Genomic DNA, 20552 nt, shown 5'->3' on the forward strand with positions numbered 1-20552 from the left:
CTCCCTCCCTCCCTCCCTCCCTTCCTTCCTTCCTTCTTCCTCCTTTCTTTTTTTTTTTTTAAATTATTTATTTACATAGGCACATATACAAGCTAGAAGAAGGCATCAGATCCCTTTTTAGATGGTTGTGAGCCACCATGTGGGTGCTGGGAATTGAACCCAGGACCTCTGGAAGAGCAGCCAGTGCTCTTAACCACTGAACCATCTCGTCAGCCAGGAGTTCATTTCTTACAGCTCTGAAAAGTTGGATGTCTGAGACTGAGGCTCTTGCAGATTTGGTGTATAGTGTAGGCATATTTACTGTCTCATGGATGGCCATCTTCTCATGAAGCTTTTACACGTCAGAAGGGGTGAGAGAGCACCCTGGGGCCTCTCTTTTGTGCATCAGTCCCAGTCATAAAGATGAACTCTGTCTTAATTATTTTACCTATTGTGATAAACACCATGATGAAAAGCAACTTGGGGAGGAAAAGGATCATTTTATTTTATAAGTCACAGTCCATTAGAGAAGGAAGCTAGGACATGACCCCAAGGTAGGACCTGAAGTAGAGGCCACTGAAGACCACTGCTTACTGGTTTGCTCCCTGTAGCTCATTCAGCCCATGCTCTTATATAACTCAGGAGCACCTGCCCAGGGTTGGTACCATGGGTAGTGGTTTGGCTTTCTCATATCAATCATTAATTGAGAAAATGTCCCACACATGTGCCTATTGGCCAGTCTGATGGAGGCAGTTCTTCAACTGAGGTTCCCTGTTGTCATCTTCTCTGGTGACTCAAGTTTATGTCAAATTGACAAAAACTAACCAGCACACACCCTCATGACCTAAGCAACTCCCAAAGCTATGCCTCCGAGTGCCACCATCTTGAGGACGAAGTTTTAACACAAGAATTTGGGGAGGGTAACAGCCTTTCGTCTCTGTGTTTGAAGAAAGCTGCAGCTAACACAGGTTTGAGAGCCACTGGTCCTTCCACTCATGTCTTCAGTCCTCCATTTCTCCCTTCTTCCTCTGCATATAACAGTTAATTCTGGTGTTCTAAAAATTATGTTAAAATGTAATTTTGAACTTTCCCTTTAGAGCTAGTGTCCTGTTCACAGACATTATTATTATTACACAGTACAGCCTTCACCTCCATTCACTTGCAGAGTGTGTTCATAATTCCAAACAAAAACTATATCCTGCCTTTTTAGCCCTGGCAGCCACCAGTCCTTTCTTTTTCCTTTACTCTTCCCTCTTTCCTTTAAAATTCTATCTATCTATCTATCTATCTATCTATCTATCTATCTATCTATCATCTATCTATCTATCTATCATCTATCTATCTATCTATCATCTATCTATCATCTATCTGTGTATGAGTGTGTATGGGTATGCTTATGCTGAAGGTGTATAGAGGTCAGAGGACAACTCAGGAATCATTCTCTTCTTCTACTGTGTGGATTCTGAGTATTGAACTCAGGTCATAAGGTTTAGTCTTCAGTACCTTTACCTGTCGAGCCATATTATCAACCCCAGTCTACTTTGTCTATGAGTCTGACTTCTCTAGATGCTTCCTAGTGATGGACTGGATTCACATGGTATTTGTCTCTTTTCGAGTGCTTAGGCTTCTCCATGCAAAGTGCAAGGCGCCCACTTCCCATTCCTGGATCATCGACTAGAATGATGGTCACTTTAGAGGCAGAGACACCCCATCCTTTGTCCTTTGGTTCCCCTAAGTGCTATCTGTCTTCTTCGTCTTCTTCTTCTTCTTCTTCTTCTTCTTCTTCTTCTTCTTCTTCTTCTTCTTCTTCTTCTTCTTCTTCTTCTTCTTNTCTTCTTCTTCTTCTTCTTCTTCTTCTTCTTCTTCTTCTTCTTCTTCTTCTTCTTCTTCTTCTTCTTCTTCTTCTTCTTCTTCTTCTTCTTCCTCTTCTTCCTCTTCTTCCTCTTCTTCCTCTTCTTCCTCTTCTTCCTCTTCTTCCTCCTCCTCCTCCTTTTTCTTCTTTTTCGAGACAGGGTTCCTCTGTATAGCCCTGGCTGTCCTGGGACTCACTCTGTAGACCAGGTTGGCCTGGAACTCAGAAATCTGCCTGCCTCTGCCTCCCGAGTGCTGGGATTAAAGGTGTGCACCACCACACCCTGCTACTATCTGTCTGCTTATGGAGAAGGCTTAAAGAGTTTTGTAGACAGTACTAAGATGGTAATTGTGACCTGTCCTCACCCACATCTTCGCTGGGCGCCCCTCTTCTGTACCTGTAAGGTTCCCGTCCCACCCTCACTGAGCTTATGGTTGAAAGCTTGAGGATAGATACCATTAGCCCAGGAGAGCACTTCAGGGCAGAGGCTGTAGTTCATCTTGGAAGCCCCTGTAGTACTTTGCCCTTGGCACAAATCCAAAATGGTAGCAGTTCTTCCCATTATGGGGACAGTAAAAGCCCATTTTTAAAAGTAGAATATCTTTGCTTGTTGTCTTTGGCAGTTTCATATGTTTGAATAATGCATCTTGATTATCTGCACCACCAACTCTGCTCTCCCCTTGAAACTCCCTGCCCCACCCATCCCTTCCTCCTTCATGTCCTGTCTGTTTTTGTTATTAATAACCCTCTGGGTCCAAGTTGTGCTGCCTGTTGGAATGCTGACTGATTGTGTTGACTTGATCTCATGCAGGTAACTATAGATGTGTTGAGTTCGTTGGTGCAGCGGCTATATCATGTTCTGAAGGCAGCATTTCACACACTGTACCCCAGCCTTCAGTTCCTGCATCTTTTTCATCCCTTTCCCAAGATGCTCCCTGAGCCGGATGGAAGGGACTGATATGGTTGTCTCTATTAGGTCTGAGTACTCAATGGACCCTTGTTCCCAGCTCTTTGACTAGTTATGAGTCTTTGAATTAACTGCTGACCACTCCAGAGAGAAGCTTCTCTAGCTGAGGTTGAGGGTAGCACACACATATCAATAGGCACAAGAATAAATATTTAGAAGGCAGTTTGACAATTGTGTTGTTTAGTAAAATGTTGTTTAGTAGGTTCCTCTTGGGGCCTGTGACCTCCCCAGCCATGGACTCTTGTCTAGGCTTATAGTACCAGACACAAATTCCTTCCTGTGGAGCTGGCCTCAAATTCAATTTAAAATGAGATGCCTTCCCCCATACTGTTCATGCCAGTGTTCTGTCACTACACACATCTTGCCTTGCAGGTTGGTATTGTGGTGTGGAGGGTTGACTGAATGGGTACCGCTGGTGTCTCTTCTCCCTCCCCATCACAGATGACCTAGCACCCACCACCTCGCACAATGGAAAGTAGTCATCAGAGAAACTTTTCAGGTCAGTTCCAGCTTGATCTCTCTGCCTTGCAACCAAAGTGAATTGTATCTTCTGCAATAGGGTCTTAACATCATCTTGTTCTGCTGGGTAAGCAAGGTCAATGGCGTTGCATGTGTTGTTTAGGGGGCTGTGGGGTTTTCTGACCAATAACACGTAGGAAGGTATCCCATACCCGGTCCTGAGATTTTCATTTGGTAGCCGGTCTTCTGGGGGAATCTTTGCCTACCCATGTGTGGGTCTCCCCGTTTTATCAGATGTGGTAAGATGTGAGATCTGGGACTGAAGTAAAGGCAGGCTCTTACTGCAGGGCAGCACTCGGAATGTTTGGAAGGAGGCCACATGGCAGAGGATAGGAGCTGCCATCCCTGGAAACCGTTTTGATACATGCTCTGATAAATTCATTAAAAAGTTAGACACTGGGGCTGTGCTCAGTGCATAAAGTACTGGCCTAGCACACCAAAGGACCTGGGTTCAATTCTCCGGCACTTCCTAAACTAGGATGGTAGCACGCAGCTCTTTCATGTAAAGAGCAGGATCAGGAGTTCAAGGTCATTCCAGCCTCTGCCAGCTCCTGGCCCACCAGAGCGTCATGAAACCATGTCTCAAAACAGCCACAACTGAACAGATCTTTTCAACAAACAAACAAACAAACAAACAAACAAACAAACACCATCCTTTATCCCCACCTCTCATGACAAAAGCTAGGAAAATTTCCTTCTGTTATTTACTGAGATCATTAGAGAACTTATTTCAAGCAAGTGGATTTTCCAGCAAGCTTCAAGCTTGTTCTTCTAAACACTAACTTTACTTAAAAAGTCTAATCGAATGGCACTTCTTGTGTCTCTCACTTCTGTTAATTTTTCTATGCATAATATCTGGCAGCTATTCTTCAATATTGAGTTGGCTGGACCTGGACAACTCACCAGGGTAAAACCAATCTATGTAATTACTTAGCAGGGCCATTTGCTGTTAATCTTAGAGATTTTGGCAAAAACAGAGACAAAAAAAATCAAAAACCCAAACCATAATTTTATTTAAAATTCTTAGCTGGCCACCACGGTACACTTTTGTAGTTTCACCACTGAGAGACTGAGGCAGGAGGATTGCTATGAGTTCAAGGCCAACTTGGGCTACATAGTGTATTTCAGGAATACACTGAATACATAGTGTATTTCAGCTGGGGATACACACTAAGATCCTGTTTCATACAAAACAACACAAAAAGAAAATAAATCAAAACCTTCTTTCAAAAAAGTTCACTTAGCTGGGCGGTGGTGGCACACGCCTTTAATCCCAGCACTTGGGAGGCAGAGGCAGGTGGATTTCTGAGTTCGAGGCCAGCCTGGTCTACAGAGTGAGTTCCAAGACAGCCAGGGCTACACAGAGAGACCCTGTCTCAAAAAAACAAAAAAAAGTTCACTTAGTTGTTTAGTGTGTATATGTATATATGTGTGTGTGTGTATATATACATATACATATACACATACACATATACTCACATATATATGTATATATGTATATATACATATATAGATGTATATATATGTGTGTGTGTACACACACACACACACATAATCTGTGCATGTGTGTTCTGATGTATGTGCCTTTATACCCAAAGAGGTCAGAAGAGAGTCTTGGGTGTTTTCCTCTACCACACTCTACCCAGTCCTTTGAGGCAGAATCTCTCTCCCTGGGCCCAGGGCTCAAGTTTTTTTTGGATAGGTTGGAACCCAGCAAGCCCTGATAATCTCTGCCTCCATGCCCTTTGGAGCTGGGGTTTCAGGAACCCCAGCTTGTTCCATGGGTCCTAGGATCTGAACTCTGGTCCAGACAGTTGTGCAGCAAGTTCTCTTAACCACAGAGTCAGGCTTAGAGCCCCAAGAGATACCGTTAAATTCTTCACTGCACATTTAAGACTCAGGAACACTCTCATTTCCATACACTGAGTGCGCTCAGTGTGGTGCCGCCTCGGTCCCTGTGGGGTTTACTGCTCTACAGAGGAAGAAGAATGTGCTCGGAGGCATTTCAGTGAATTATTGGTCTGATTTCTCCTAACTCTCACTCCCACGTTGTCACATGTGACTTTTTCTGTCTTATCAAGCATATCTCTGGAAACTTGTGTTCTTTTAAAATTATAGTTTTAAACTATTAAACCCTCCAGGGACTGAACAACTTTGTACCTTAGAACGACTAGAAATAGGTCATACATGAATATTTCAATAGTTTTGATTTTTGTTTGTTTTTTGATACAAAGTTTCTCTGTGCAGCTTGGGCTGTATTGAAATTTGCTCTGTAGACCAGGCTGGCCTTGAACTCACAGAAATCTGCCTGCCTCTGCCTCCGCCTCCCCAATGCTGGGATAAAAGGTGCGTGCCACCACTGCTCTGCTGGTTTTGATTTTTATTATAACAGATTATCTGTTGTAGTCCTGGCTGACCTTGAACTTCTGATCTGCCTGACTCAGGCAGAGTGCTTGGGATTGCAGGCAAGCACCACTGTGCCTTGTTTATAAAGCTCTTGATGTTTATTTTGAATGGTTATAGGAATCTATGGCAATTGGACAATTGGACAAAGTTGATGTTAAGCTGATAATGTGAACCAGCTTCCATGAAAGACTACAGTGGGGCCTAAAACTCACTTTCGGTTATTTCTTTAAAGCTAGAATGTTTCAGGGAGAATTTGACTCAGTTTCCTTAGTCCCTATCCTTCTGGAGAACTTGAGGTTGGGTTTATTCGTGGGGTTAAGGGTGTGTGACATTGGGCCCTGCAGCTCCTGGTTTCCATGTAGCCTAGCAAGTAACAGATAAAAGCAAGCAGAGCCAAGCTCTGTTGAGCATAGCTGTGTGCTCGGACTGACCACAGTATTCCAGGGCTTCAGTTCCACGTCATCCTTCTGCTAACTTTCTTCCCCTGTGACGTCGGATGGCCTGGACTCATATTGAACCACTTGTCTTACTTAACTTCCTGAATCCTTAAAGAATTCCCTCGTTTGCTTTAGTTTTAGTTTTTAGAGGCAGGGTCTCTTGTGCCCGTTTTAACCCCTCACCCTCCTGTTTCCACCTCCATGTCCTGGAGATTAAGCGTAGGGACTCTTGCGTACTAGGCAAGCAGTCTACTCCTGATCTATATTCTGCTTCTGCTAAATTGCTGCGTTAACTTCCCCAATTTGAGCATGGGGAAACCGAGGCAAAGGGGACGTGAGTAATTCTGTCTAATAGGAATAGTTACACTGAAACCTGGAACTAACCATGTTTTCCCCGTTCAGGCAATTTGACCCAACCTTCTGTGCTGTTAGCCTTTTATGCTTTCGAGTATCTTATGAGATTCCAAGTAAAAGCAAGCAAGCCAACAGTCCACCTATCCCAAACAGACAGATGCCTCTGGCACTCTCCCAATGAGGCATTGGTGTCTCCAGGCATGCCTGATAGCACAGCAACCTCAAGTATCTTCTTCACCCTCCAAACATAGTTTAACTTTATTTTAAGCTCCAGTTGCTCAAAGCAGTTTAATCTTTTTTTAAATTTACTTTTTATTGATTCTTTGTGAATTTCACATCATGCACCCCAATCTCATTCACCTCCCCACCCCTCCGTACCCTCCTCCACCCTTGCAACCTCCCCCCACCAAAAGAAAAAAAAATCTTGTTGTGGAAACTGTAGTGTGTCACAATGTGTCCTACAGTATACCCTTTTAAAAAAATTATTTATTATGTATACAGCATGTATGCCTGCAGGCCAGAAGAGGGCACCAGATCTCATTACAGATGGTTGTGAGCCACCATGTGGGTGCTGGGAATTGAACTCAGAACCCCTGGAAGAGCAGTCAGTGCTTTTAACCTTCCGAGCCATCTCTTCAGCCCCAGTATATCGTTTTTATCCACACTTATTTACTTGCAAAAGTTCATTTCACTGTGTCTTTGGTCTGTCTCAAGGCCTGTGGCTTCTGCTACACTATCAATACTGGATCCTCACCAGGACTCTTTTGGATATCATGCTGTTGCCAGTGTCATGGAGATCTGGCAGCTTTGGATCTGTAGGGCCAGCCCCTTCATACACTCCAGCAGTTCACAAATGGGATCGATGTTGGGGTAGGTTAACTCAAAGCCCTGGATTTAGGCTTGGGTGGTAGCTAATATAGCCCTGGTTGTCCTGGAACTCACTCTATAGACTAGGCTGGCCTTGAATTTAGAAATCCACCTGCCACTGCCTCTGCCTCCCAAGTGTTGGGATTAAAGGCGTGTGCCACCACAGCCAGGCCGTATTAATTTTTTAATGTAATACATTCCCCATGAATCCACTACTAGCTCCAAACTAGAATCTATGCACACCTAGAAGTCATTACCTTCCATCTGTTTATCTGTTTGACTACAGATAACTACAGGTGGTCACCGCCTAGGTCTGCTTTTCGCCACTTTTTTCCATCTATAGATAATATTATATGTGTGTATATTATATATGTGTGTATATGATATATCATATATATTATGTATATGTGTCTGTGTTTTAAATAGTTTTGTATCTGTATGATTTTCTCTTCCCTCCACCTCCCCCCCATCCCCAATCTCTCTTTGTGAAAGGAGTTTTGCTATGTAACCTTGGCTGGCCTATAGCTCACTATGTAAACCCAGCTAGCATTTAACTTTTATTTATTTCTGCATGTTGTTTGTATCTATGCAGATGCATGTTTGTTGTATGTCTACACACACACACACACACACACACCCAAAGAAGGTGTTGATGCCTTAGAGCTGGAGTTACATCACTTGCAGGATGCCCAGATTGTTATGTTCTGTGTACTGGAGTCCCAAATCCGGTGATCACAGTTGTACAATAAATGCTCTTAATGACTGAGCCATCTTTTTAGCCCGGACATAATGCATTCTATGTGTTGTACAGATTTCAGTGACTGAAAAGCTTGTGTGTATGTGTATGTGCATGTATATATGTCTGTGTGTTAGTATGTGTGTGTGAGTGTGTGTGGTGTGTGTGTTAGTATGTGTGTGTAAATATGTGTGTGTTTATGTATGTATGTGTGAGTATGTGTGGTGTGTTAGCATGTGTGTGGTGTGTGTGTGTGATATGTGTTAGTATGTGTATGTGTATATGTCTGTGTGAGTGTGTGTGGTATGTGTGTGGTGTATGTATGTGTGAGCGTGTGTGGTGTGTTAGTATGTGTGTGGTGTGTGTGGTGTGTAAGTATGTATGTGTGAGTGTGTGGTGTGTGTTAGTATGTGTGTGTGTGAGTATGGTGTGTGTTAGTATGTGTGTGTGTATGTATGTATGTATGTATGTATGTGTGAGTGTGTGGTGTGTTAGTATGTATGTGTATGGTGTGTTATGTGTATTGTATGTTGTGTGTGTGTATGCTCACTCACATATCAGCTTTACATTGATGCTCTTTTCCTTCCTGTCTGTTAGTAAAAGTTCTCTTGAAAGGTTTGAGAGCACAGGGGTGAGGGGGCTGGTGGGATCAGTGCCAGGTGACCTTGACTTAAGGGAGGAGTGTGACAGTTTTTCTAGTAGGAGGCTAGTGGGTGTGGAAAGGTTGGACAAGACCCAGTGACTCACAGGAAATCGCCCCAGCACCTCCCAGTTCCCTCACTGGGCCCTGTCCCACGATCTCTGAGATCTGGTTCTCACCTCTGCTGTGCTCAAACGCCTGGCTGGCATTTGATGAGCATGGTAGATGGATTCTTGGGGACTGCCGGCTCGCCACTGGCATGGGAAAAATAGTATATTGCTTTGCAGAGTCAAAGAGGGCTGCACTGCCAAACCACAGCCAGGCCATAGAGACGGCTGGAACCGGGAACCCAAACCACACTGGAGCTCCGGCTCGTGGCCCTGCCTTCACTGTGGGCTTCTTGCTTCTGACTTCAGGCCAGACGATTGTCTTTATTGGAAGAACGCATTCTACAGTGTAAACCACACCAACCAATCAGAGGGGAAGAAGGACTTTTGTTTTGATAATCTACAAGCAGGTAAAATTAGATATTGAAAAAAATAGTCTTTCAAACCCTTTTAATTAAGCCTTGCCTGGCAGGCAGTGTTAAGAGCTACACTTTTTATGGGCTGTGGCTTCCTGGCTGCCTATTGAGAACAGAGTTAGTCTGCCCTCAGTTCTTCTGCCAGATGGTGGGCAGAGGCGGCCTTGTGGATTGTCTCTGGGCAGGAAACTCTTAGAGGTCAGGCTTGAAAGAGCAGTGTAGATGTTACCCTAGGCTAGCCCTGTGCTGCTTCATCCTACCCCCAGGGCCACGCCATCTTTTCAGGATAGGTTTTATACCTTCTCTCATATTTTCCACAAAACACCATGCATCAAACTATTTGTTAAACGTGTCCACGGTGGGCTGAGCACCAATGCCCATTCTTAGAGATAAGGGGTCATTCATAACAGCTGATCTTTGGGTCAGCATCACATTTTATTATGATTATCAAGGGAGAATGTGCACAGTAGGAAAACACAGACTTAATTTCCTGGCTTTGGCTGAAACTTAGTCTCTCGTCTCTGTGTGACTGGGCCTGTCGTCCCTGTCCTGCAAGAGTTCTGGTAAGACTGAAGTGACACAGGGGAGTGTTGAGTGATACCTGGCCCACAGGCTTTTCTCATTATGCTACCTCACATCTATTTGGACATGAAGGTCACGCTTTATTCTGTTTTGAGCCGTTAGGGTCAGAGGTAGTGCTTTTTCAGTACAGCTTCACATCTCTGCATCTTTGTTTGTTTGTTTGTTTGTTTGTTTTTGAGACAGGGTTTCTCTGTATAGCCCTGGCTTTCCTGAAACTCACTTTGTAGACCAGGCTGGCCTCGAACTCAGAAATCCGCCTGCCTCTGCCCTCTGAGTGCTGGGATTAAAGGTGTGCGCCATGACGCCCGGCTTCTGCATCTTTACCAACAAATAGGAACAGTAATATCACCTTCCTCGATGGGCTGTTGGGTTAAAAGTGAAGTATAGAGGGCATATACCATCCTTAGACGGGTGCTCTGTAGTGTGCACTCAGTACATCAGAGGAGTCTTAATGCTTATCTCTACTGTCATTGCTCGATGTTTAGTATGGGGGAAACAGTCAGGATTATCCAAGGCAATGAATGTCTGCATGTGTAGACCCAGTGAAACAGATGCAAGGCATACGATGTTACAATGTAGAAAATGGGGTTGCATAGATTATAACCAAGATGAAGTAGGAATTTATAGGCTGACATTTTGGTTCTGGGCCTTGTGTGTGTGTGTGTGTGTGTGTGTGCGTGAGAGAGAGAGAGAGAGAGAGAGAGAGAGAGAGAGAGAGAGAAAGCCAGGGATCAAGCCATGGTTGTCAGTTCTCCTACCAGGCAGATACCAGGGTGGATCTCAGGTCTCAGGGCTTGGAGCAAGTGCCTTTACTCACAGCCATCTTGGCAGCCCCATCTCTCTTCTTACCTCTGTTCTCCATAATTTAATCTTCTGAGTGGGGCAGAATGGAAAAAAAAAAGGACAGACTCCAGTATCATCTTTGGACTTGTCTAGTGTTCCTATTTTGATTTTTGACATATGAACTTGGTTAGACAACGTTAGGTGATGTAAGCTCTGCAAAGATAAAGTCTACTCTCATTGTGTGTGGTGATCCAGCAAACTAAGTGTGGGAGCTGAGCATAGTGGCTGGCACTTCCCCTAGTTTCTTTTACCGTACGGGGGCAGAGAAAATAATAATATGCCCTCTATATTTTTGACTGTCCGAGGCTCACACAGAACTTACTGTGAACGAAGAAATCATCAGATTTACAAGTTTAATTTTGTTTATATAAAACTGTTTTCTCAGTTTTTAGCTTGAAGGCCTGGTTTTTATTTCCCCCCTGACAAGCGCTGAGTGTTTTAATCCAAAGTGGCTCCTGATTGACTTTGCCTGCAGCTATTTAATAGACTCTTTATTTGATGTGATTATCTTTCTCCTAAGCAAATTACTAAGAGCAATGTACGTAGTTCTAGCAGTCTGACTTGCACTGTTTTAAATTAGCTCACACAAAGCTAGCTCTGTCTGTTCGTTAACCTGCTCCTATCCTGACAGACTACTTGCCTGGCCTCTCAAGTGGTAGCATTAAAGGCTTGTGCCACTGTGCCTAGCCTGTAGCCATGTTTCATGATCATGGCTTATAAAACGATTATGTCTCTGTTATCTCATCTTCATTAAGTTTATTGGCCAAATGGACATTACTTTATTATCTTTCAGTTCTGTGGCTCAGAAGGCCAACCAACAGAAGCCTCACTGGGCCAAAATTAGTATTGGTAGAGCTGTATTCTTTCACAGAAGCTCGAGTTGGGAATCAAGTGCTTTGTTGCCAGCTTCTAGAAGCCACCTGCACTTCTTGCCTCTGGCCCCTTCTCGTGTTCAAAGCCAGAGCCTCTGGTCCTCCTCACTACAGTTGAGCAAGGCTCTTCCACATTGGGCCTTCCTGGGTAATAATCCATGACAATGTCCCTAGCTCAAGGTTCTTTTGTTTTGTTTGTTTTTGAGACAGGGACTCTGTGCATAGCCTTGGCTGTCCTGCAACTCACTCTGTAAACTAGGCTGGCGCAAACTCATAGAGATCCACCTCCTTTGTCTCCTAAGTGCTGGGATTAAAGGCGTGTGTCACCACTGCCTGGTTTAGCTCAAAGTTCTTAACCTGTGTCTTGTTTACATATTTGAGGAAAGAATGTAGGTATTTGTGGAATTTTTACTTCCCTCCTAATTTAGTCATAGGACCAAGAAGGTTACAATAAGAGAAGTAGTTTTAAGGGTGGGTGTACAGACCTATAATTCCAGCATTTGGACTGCTGAAACAGGGGATCAGTTGTGTAAGGTCAACCAGTGAGTTGTAGGACAGCTTGTGCAGACTGGATCTGGTAAAAATGTAGCAATAATTTACATCAGGGCAGTCTTCCTCAGTCCTTTTCACTTACTCAGCTCTCCACACATATTCTTTGAAATCACCAGTCAAGAGCTGCCGTTGACTGCTTTCTAGCTTTACCACAGGTTTGAGAGAGGTTGTGGGTGTTGACTCCCAGGGGTGAGTTACTCCTCCACACTTGTGCTGGGGAATGCTCCCCCTTCTAATGGGATAATGGTTCCCATGGTGTTTCTCTCCATCCTTTAGATGCATGTGTATTTGTACGTTCATGTATGCGTACTGGTGCAAATACATACGCATGTGTGGTATGGAGACCAAAGAACAAGTTTGAGTGTTGTTCCTCAGGAAGTTTATCCTGGTTGTGAGCCACAATGTGGGTGCTGGGAGTCAAACCCATATCCTCTGTAAGAACAACAGGTGCTTTTTGTCTGTCTGTCCGTCCATCCATCCATCCATCCACTAGGTTTTGTTTTTTTTTTTGTTGAGACAGGGTTTTTCTGTGTAGCCCTGGTTGTCCTGGAAATCAGTCTGTAGACCAGGCTGGCCTCAGACTTACAGAGATTCCCTGCCTCTGCTTCTTGAGTGCTGGGATTAAAGACTTGTGCCACCATCTCCCAGCACAGCAAGTACTCTTAAACACCAAGCCATCTCTGGCCTCTGACCGCCTTTTTTGAAAGATTATCCCTCACTTTGACCTGGGGCTGATTGATTCAGCTAGGCCAGCCTGAGGGATCTGCTTGCCTTTGCCTTCCTTGTGCTGGGGTTACAAATATGTGTCATGATGCCTAACTTTTTACATGTCTTCTGGGGATTGGGCTCAGCTGCTCATGCTCTGACCCACCTCCTCATTCCTGACAACTTTCTTAAGTAACCTTTATTCTTTGAGTCTTATGAAATCTTTCTCTCTCTAGCTGTCCATCTTTTTGAGCACTTCCACCACACTCTCTGTAGTTTCTTTTCTGTTCTTCACTACTGTGCTGTGAATCCATGAGGTCAGGGGCTCTATCTCCATTTGTCTTGGTTTTAGAGTGACATATTGTTAGGATTCCTCTGGGTCCTAAAACTGTTGCTCTCTGGCATCATTAAAGAGTGTAGCACAAGTCACTATGGGGCCAAGGAGGTGGCTCAGCAGTTAAACCATTGCTGTGCAAGCAGGAAGACCAGAGTTCAGATTCCTAGAAGACCTGTATTGCTGGCTGGGCATGGCAGCTAGCCTGTAAGACCACATAAGAGAGAGAAGATGGGAGGCTGCTTGGCAGATACCGAGTGGTAGAGCTCTTCTTCCTGAGCCTTTCTTCTGCTCTTGCAGTCAGAGGCCATGGTGGAAATACCAATCAGCTGGAGTGCTTTTTAGTTTTTAAGGATTTTGATTCTTGACCTTGTGGCAGAAAAGAATTTTAGGATGAGTGACTAAGAAGCAGAGTTGAGTGTTTGAAATGGCAGTTTTAAAGCAAAAGCATCAAGAGAAAGACAGGTACTTGGGAAAAAAGAAAGGCACAGCAGAGAGATGGACGTGGGGCTTCTCAAGGGCGCACCAACCAAGTGATCACGTCTCTGTATTTCATCTTCACTCATTTTCCAGAGTTTCTGCATACTCTCCTTCACCAGCTCTGTGGTCACCTCATGGTTCATCATCACTTGGGTAGAAAAGGCAGGGTAATATTTTCTTGCTTCCTCTCATTTACTAGTTTTTAAGTCACGAGTCTTTCCAGGGTCAAGGAGTGCCCCTTTAAAGGCTGGTGCTTGCTGTTAAGCCCCAGATTCAGACATGTATGTATCTCAGCTCACTGCAACACCCTTGTTGTACCTATATGTGTTTTGGCCCATTGAGGCACCCTTACTTTAACTAGAATGTTTTTGTTCTGTCAGCTGCATCCCAGACCTCTTGTGTTTTGCTGTGATAGGATGGCCCAGACTTTACTTCCCACCCCAGCTCTGAAATCAGCCATCTTCTCAACATCCTTATACCTTAGCATTTAGCTCCATTGAAACAGAGAATCTCAGGGCTCTGGCAAAGTGTTAGGTGGTTTTATATCCCATTAAAAATCTAAAGGTGCTGGGCTAGAGCCCTGCTTGTCAACACCATAGCTGAGCTCTCAATGAAGCAAAACAGCCACCTAAGTTGCTATTCATGGTGTGTGTGTTGGTTATTTCTCTGGTTGCTGTGACACAATGCCTGGCAAGAAGCACCAGAAGGAGGTTCATTTGGCTCACAGTTTGAGGGTACCATGGCAGGAAAGGCATGCTGGCAGGAGCATGAGGCTACTGGTCACATGGCACCTAGAGTTAAGAAGCAGAGCTGTGCACACTGGCTTCATGCTCACATTCTCCCCTTTATTCAGTCTATGGGATGGCGCTGTCTTAGTCAGGGTTTCTATTCCTGCACAAACATCATGACCAAGAAGCAAGTTGGGGAGGAAAGGGTTTATTCAACTTACATTTCCACATTGTTGTTTATCACTTAAGGAAGTCAGGATTGGAACTAAGCCGGTCAGGAAGCAAGAGCTGATGCAGAGGCCATGGAGGGATGTTACTTACTGGCTTGCTTCCCCTGGCTTGCTCAGCTTGCTTTCTTATAGAACCCAAGACTACCAGCCCAGAGATGGTCCCACCCACAAGGGGCCCTCCCCACCTTGATCACTAATTGAGAAAATACCCCACAGCTAGATCTCATGGAGGCACTTTCCCAACTGAAGCTCCTTTCTCTGTGATAACTCCAGCCTGTGTCAAGTTGACACATAAAACCAGCCAGTACAGACAGTATCCGAATTCAAAGAGGATCAGCCTTCTTCCACCAAACCTTTCTGGAAAAACTCTCATGTACATGCCCAAAGATGTGTTTTCATGCTAACTCTAAATCCATTTTTATTGTCAACACAGATCAACCATCAATCATACTGTGTAGAGAAAAATCTACTTGAGTTAATTTAGCTCGTTTACAATATAATTTAAATGCTCTGGAAATGGAGCTGGGTAGCCTATGTGTAAAGCGTGCAACTCGAGTATTCACACGAGGTTTGGGCTGGGGTGAATGAGTATGCCTTTATAGGGAGTAGGCAAACTAGGTTTTTGAATCTCTCCAAAGAAACTACACTCCATAGATGTCTTTCAGCTTTTAATCCTAAAAAAAAATTGTCTTCAGCTGACAAGATGTGACTTGGTGCCACAGATTTATTGAGACGTGGAGGGGAGCAGGGGAGCATAGTCAAGTGATATGCTTTGTTGGTCGTTGGGACCTCTTTTAAAAAACCAAATGGAAAGGAGAGAATAATTGAGCAGATGCCTTTCTCATTGCACCTTATTCTTCTCTAGGAGGTGCTTCCGTAAAACCCACTGATGTTTAGAGTCTGCCCCCTTAAAATGTGACTAAGTTGGCCTAAACAGAGTTTTGGGCTATACTCTTATTTATATTTTAGCCTCTGATGGTTCTGAAATATACACATAAATAAAGGACATCTGGCCCAACTTGAAAGCTATTCTAAAAGGACAGCTAGATCCCGGGGTGATGGCCATCTTGGGCACATGCCAGGGATGGGCATGATGGTGATCATGCAGAATGTTGGAGACTGAAATAGTGGCCATTGTGTCCATCCCTTATGGATATTGTACGAAATTTGTGTTTGAATTAGGAACAATACCAAATGGTGGCCTTTTTTTTTTTTTTTAATTTCCCTTGAAGTTTATCAGGAAGTAGCCTCTCCTCTCTTCCTGTGGGAACTTTCTTCAGGAAGTCCCAGTCCTTGTCCTTGGTGGTTGGTCTAGATCCTCACAGAAACACAAACTTGGAGACATTCAACAATGGCAAACGTCCTTTAGGTGCCTTCTGTGTCACAGTCATTGCACTGATCACAAAGGCTATAGTGTCCTGCTCTTGGGGCTTGAGGTTTGGAGTGTGAGCCGTAAGGAGGCTGGGGTACGATAGATGAGGGGTTCAGTGAAGAGCCTGGCCTGGGAAATATTTATATTGTAAACAAATTCTAGATGCCCCAGGCCTGGTACAGTTGACTGAGAAATTTACTGAATGAGGCAGAAAGAATGATAAAAGCTGGGGAAAGGGGCAGAGTATTGTGGAATGCTGTCTTCCAGGCATAATATGGCTCTTACACTCATAGCAGCCATGATTAACCTGAGTTATGAATTCACAAGACCTGAACATGATGGGCCCTATTAACACATTATGAAAGTGGGAAGAGACTGCCTTACCCTTCCTTTGGGAGCTGTAGACAGTTAATGGTTGCTAGGGAAGGGAGAAATATTTTTATTGGTGGTACAGCCACTGGCAAGTTGCCCATATGCCTATAATTAACCCTAATTAAGTTATTTCACATACACACACACACATGCACACACACACGCGCACACACACACACAATACTCACACATACACACTCACACACATGAGTGTGAAGGAAGGTGACAGATTAGGAGCAAGGTGTTAAGGGGGTTATGTATGATTAATATATGGTAATAAAAAACTTTAAAAGAATTTACTGAGTAAATAAAAGAAAATATAATTTTATTTGAAAGCAATGACTAGCTGTGTTTTGGTGTTTTTGGACTGGAAGAAATACTAAGCTATACATTAGAGTTTTCTGGGAGAAAGAATAGAGGAAAATAAAGTGCCTTTTCTTTCATTTTTTAGTTCTCAGATTCACAGAAATATGCAAACAGTACCGTGGCAGAGAATAAGATACTCAGCCCATTTTCCGCCTCCCCATTCCTGCCCACAGCCATGGGCTCTTGGAGGCTCTGCTCCCACAGCGAGCAGGCAGAAACTGGGAGCCCCATCCTGTAGGCTGTGGACATCCGGCTCTTTGAAGTTCACTTCAGTGGAGGTTCTGTTTGAAAAGGCCGACAGGATATCATCCACAGCGGGACGCGTGTTGTTTCCAGAAGCTTCCTTTAGCTGGGGAGTGTTTTGTGTGGTGTGGAGTCTGACTAGGCCCCTTTGGTAAGATGCAGACATGCCTGTGGGGCCTGAGATCGTTTTGAGGCCCTTCCGTGATTAACCTTCTTAAACCTCCAGCTCCCTCCACCCACTCTCCCCCCATCGTCCATTATAGATGAGGTCATTAGGATTTGGAGCCAGGAGAAGTGCATTGCTTTAAGTCTCCACATTTAGTTTGGATCTCTCTCTCTCTCTCTCTCTCTCTGGCAGTCACACTTCACTGTTGGCGGATGGCTTGCTTAATTGTGCTGTTGTAGACTGCAGAAATGAGCAGGCTGGAGGAATTCTGCAGTGTGTGAACAGGATCGGCGTCTCCTTTTCTTACTCTCACTTCTTTCACATGTATCATGGCTGTCAAGTTCATTATGGGATGTGGACCACCCTCTGGGTTTGATTAGCTTCTCGGGGCTTGATTGGATTTTTCTGTGCTTTCTCCTGTGACTGCCCGACTTGCCGGGTTTGCTCAAGGAAGGGCCGTGATGAGAGGGGAGAGGCCAGACTTGGGTGGGACTTTGAAGAAGTTGGGCTCTCATGTGAGGGCAGAGGGGGCCCACTTAAGGCCTTAGACAGAGAGTGATCCCGTTAGATTAGAATTTAGAAAGGGACTGTTTTAGTGTGGAGGCAGGGTTTGGGGAGAGAGAAGCTGTCTCAGGAGATCAGTAAGGAAAGGGTTGCTGCCTCTCAAACCACATAGCCCTTTGCCAGGATGCTACACAAGGAACAGGCCACACCCACAGAACCCAGCAGTCTGAGGGCTCATTGGATAAAGGTGCTTGCTGCTAAACTGAGTGACTTGAATTCAGTATCCAGACTCACATGGTTGGAGTGAATAGATTCCTGCAACTTACTCTCTGGACTCCACAGATGTTTGAGTGAGCATGCACGCACACAGTAAATAGATGCAATGAAAACATTAAAAAAAAATTCTCACATGTTTTTACAGTATGTCTGAGGCTGCCTTTTTTTTTTTTTAAACATTTAAGCCTTTGATATTGGTGTGATATTTGGTTGTTTATTTTTGAGGTACTGAGGGTTACATCCAGGATTTGCTGCTTGCAACAGCTCTCCTGTTAATCTTATTGTGTGGACTGACAACTTATGTTGGTTCGAAGGTTCGTTTAATAAAGAATTCAAATTTTATGTCAATGATTACTTTTAAGTTTAAAAAGAATCGCTTTTGCTGGGCGGTGGTGGTGCATGCCTTTAATCCCAGCACTTGGGAGGCAGAGGTAGGCGGATTTCTGAGTTCGAGGCCAGCCTGGTCTACAGAGTGAGTTCCAGGACAGCCAGGGCTACACAGAGAAACCCTGTCTCAAAAAAAAAAAAAAAAAAAAAAAAAAAAAAAGAAAAAAGAAAAAAAGTATTGCTTTAAGTTAGGTGTGGTGGTGCACGCCTTGATCCCAGCATCCCGAAGGCAGAGGCAAATGGAGCTCTGAGATCCAGGCCAGCATGGTCTACAGAATTCCAGGACAGCTAGAGCTGCATAGTGAGACCCTTTCTCAAATCCTGCTTCCCCGCCCCCCTGGAGAAATATTTAGATTTTTTAGGTTGTTTCAAATAAACATTGCAGTGTGCTCCGGTCTGGCTCCATATCCAGACCCTTAGAGAGCTAGCTTCTGTGCCTCTTAAATGTCTTCCTTGTCAATTTTCAGTTTTATTCTTGCTCTCTTCTACCTGTCTTTCTAAACGACACGTCCTGCCCTCCATTGATACCTGCTTCCCAAACCCTTTCTCCACCCCTGTTCCCTCCCTTTTTTCCTATTCCTTTATTTAGACAGTCTCACTATGTAGCCCAGGTTGACCTTGAACTCACTTTGTAGCTTAAACTGTCCTTGAACTTGGAAGTGTTCCTCCTTCCTCAGTCTCCTATTTAAAATATATATATTTCTTTATTGTGAGTGTGTTTGTGTGTGTGTGTGTGGGGGGAATGATGGCCACAGTGTGTGTGTGTGTGTGTGTGTGTGTGTGTTGAGATCAGAGGACAACTCTTGAGGGGGTCTGTTCTCTCCTTCTCCCACGTGGGGCCTGGGGATTGAACTCAAGTTATCAGGCTTAGTAGCAAGCACCTTTACATGGTGAGCCATTTTGCTGGCACTTTCTCTTTCCTTTAAAAAAAAATTACATTTATGTACTTTCTCTCTCTTTCTATTTTGTGTGTGTGTATGTGTTTGTATATATAGGCATGCATACATGATACACCCCCACCCCAGTAGTATATGGTGAGCTAAGTAAACAAAATGATCCTTTAATGGATAGCTAGTGAATGGAAGACTAAGTCTTCTTGGAAATGGAGGTGGAGGTAAGAGAAAAATAAAAGAGAATAAAAATAAAATATTTCAAACTATATTAACTCAACTTGTATGCCCATGAGGTAAGCAATATGCTGAAATCAAGAAGCTTGGGAGATGTTTGAGCTGGTAGAATGTTTGCCTAGAATGGATGCGGCAAAGACCTCTTGTCACTTGCGTGTCATAAACTGGGTGTGGTACCGTAAGTAACCCTAGGAAGGTGGAGGCAGAAAGACCACAAGGTCAAAGTCATTATCCACTTGTACTTTGTGGCCAGTACAAGGCCAGCCTGGGTCACTGACTGTCTCCAAATTAAATGAATAAGTTAGTGGCTCAGTGGGTAAAGTGCTATGCAAGTGTGAAGACATGATGACTTTAGATGTCTGGACCCATGGAGAGCTGGTAGTGGGCATCTGAAATCCCAGTGGTTCTGCAGGAGTTGGGAGGTGGAGACAGGAGAACTTGACGCTTAAAGGCTGCTGAAGTACACGTCGGTGAAACAAAACAACCCTGTTCACAAAGTGAAAAAGGAAGATGGAAACCCAGGGTTGTCCTCTGACCTCCCCGCATGAATGTACAAACACACATACACATACAGACACATTACACATACATACATATATGCACGAGGGAATAAAGTAATTATTTAGGATGATTATTAGAATAAAACAGAATAATTCATATTTCCACAGTCATTCATATGCATTGAAGTGTGTGTATGTGTGAATTGCAGGTTCTTCCAAGTCAATCCGAGTCCCTTCCTCTTCCCTAGGGAGATTTTGAAGACCATAGCTCTGGGCCAGATGCTGTCCTTGTGTATTTGCGGCACGGCCATCACCAGCCAGTATCTGGCAGAAAGGTACAGAGTGAACACGCCCATGCTGCAGAGTTTCATCAACTACTGCTTGCTCTTCCTGGTTTACACGGTGATGCTGGCGTTTCAGTCAGGTACGTCACATGTGGGAATCATCGCTCCATAAATGTTGTATTTTTCTTTCTTTTTTTTTTTTAATCTTTTTTGCATGTGTATGTGGGGTGTGTATGTGTATACGTGTGTGTATGTGTGTGTGTATATATATATATATATATATATATATATATGTGTGTGTGTGTGTATGTTTGAATATGTGTGTGTGTAACCTAAATCAACTAGGAGG

The 20552-nt window shown here is 44.0% G+C and overlaps 1 protein-coding gene across 1 annotated transcript in view; it reads left to right on the plus strand.

The window, feature by feature from the left end:
- The window catches only part of Slc35f2 (solute carrier family 35 member F2), a 47417-nt gene that overhangs the window by 7510 nt on the left and 19355 nt on the right, over positions 1-20552 (plus strand). Inside the window, exon 2 of the mRNA XM_021172419.2 lies at positions 20168-20343. Coding sequence (XP_021028078.1) covers positions 20168-20343 — 176 coding nt within the window. The remainder of the gene's footprint in view (positions 1-20167; positions 20344-20552) is intronic.

Source organism: Mus caroli, chromosome 9 (assembly GCF_900094665.2).
Source record: "Mus caroli chromosome 9, CAROLI_EIJ_v1.1, whole genome shotgun sequence".
Classification (NCBI taxonomy): Eukaryota; Metazoa; Chordata; class Mammalia; order Rodentia; family Muridae; genus Mus; species Mus caroli.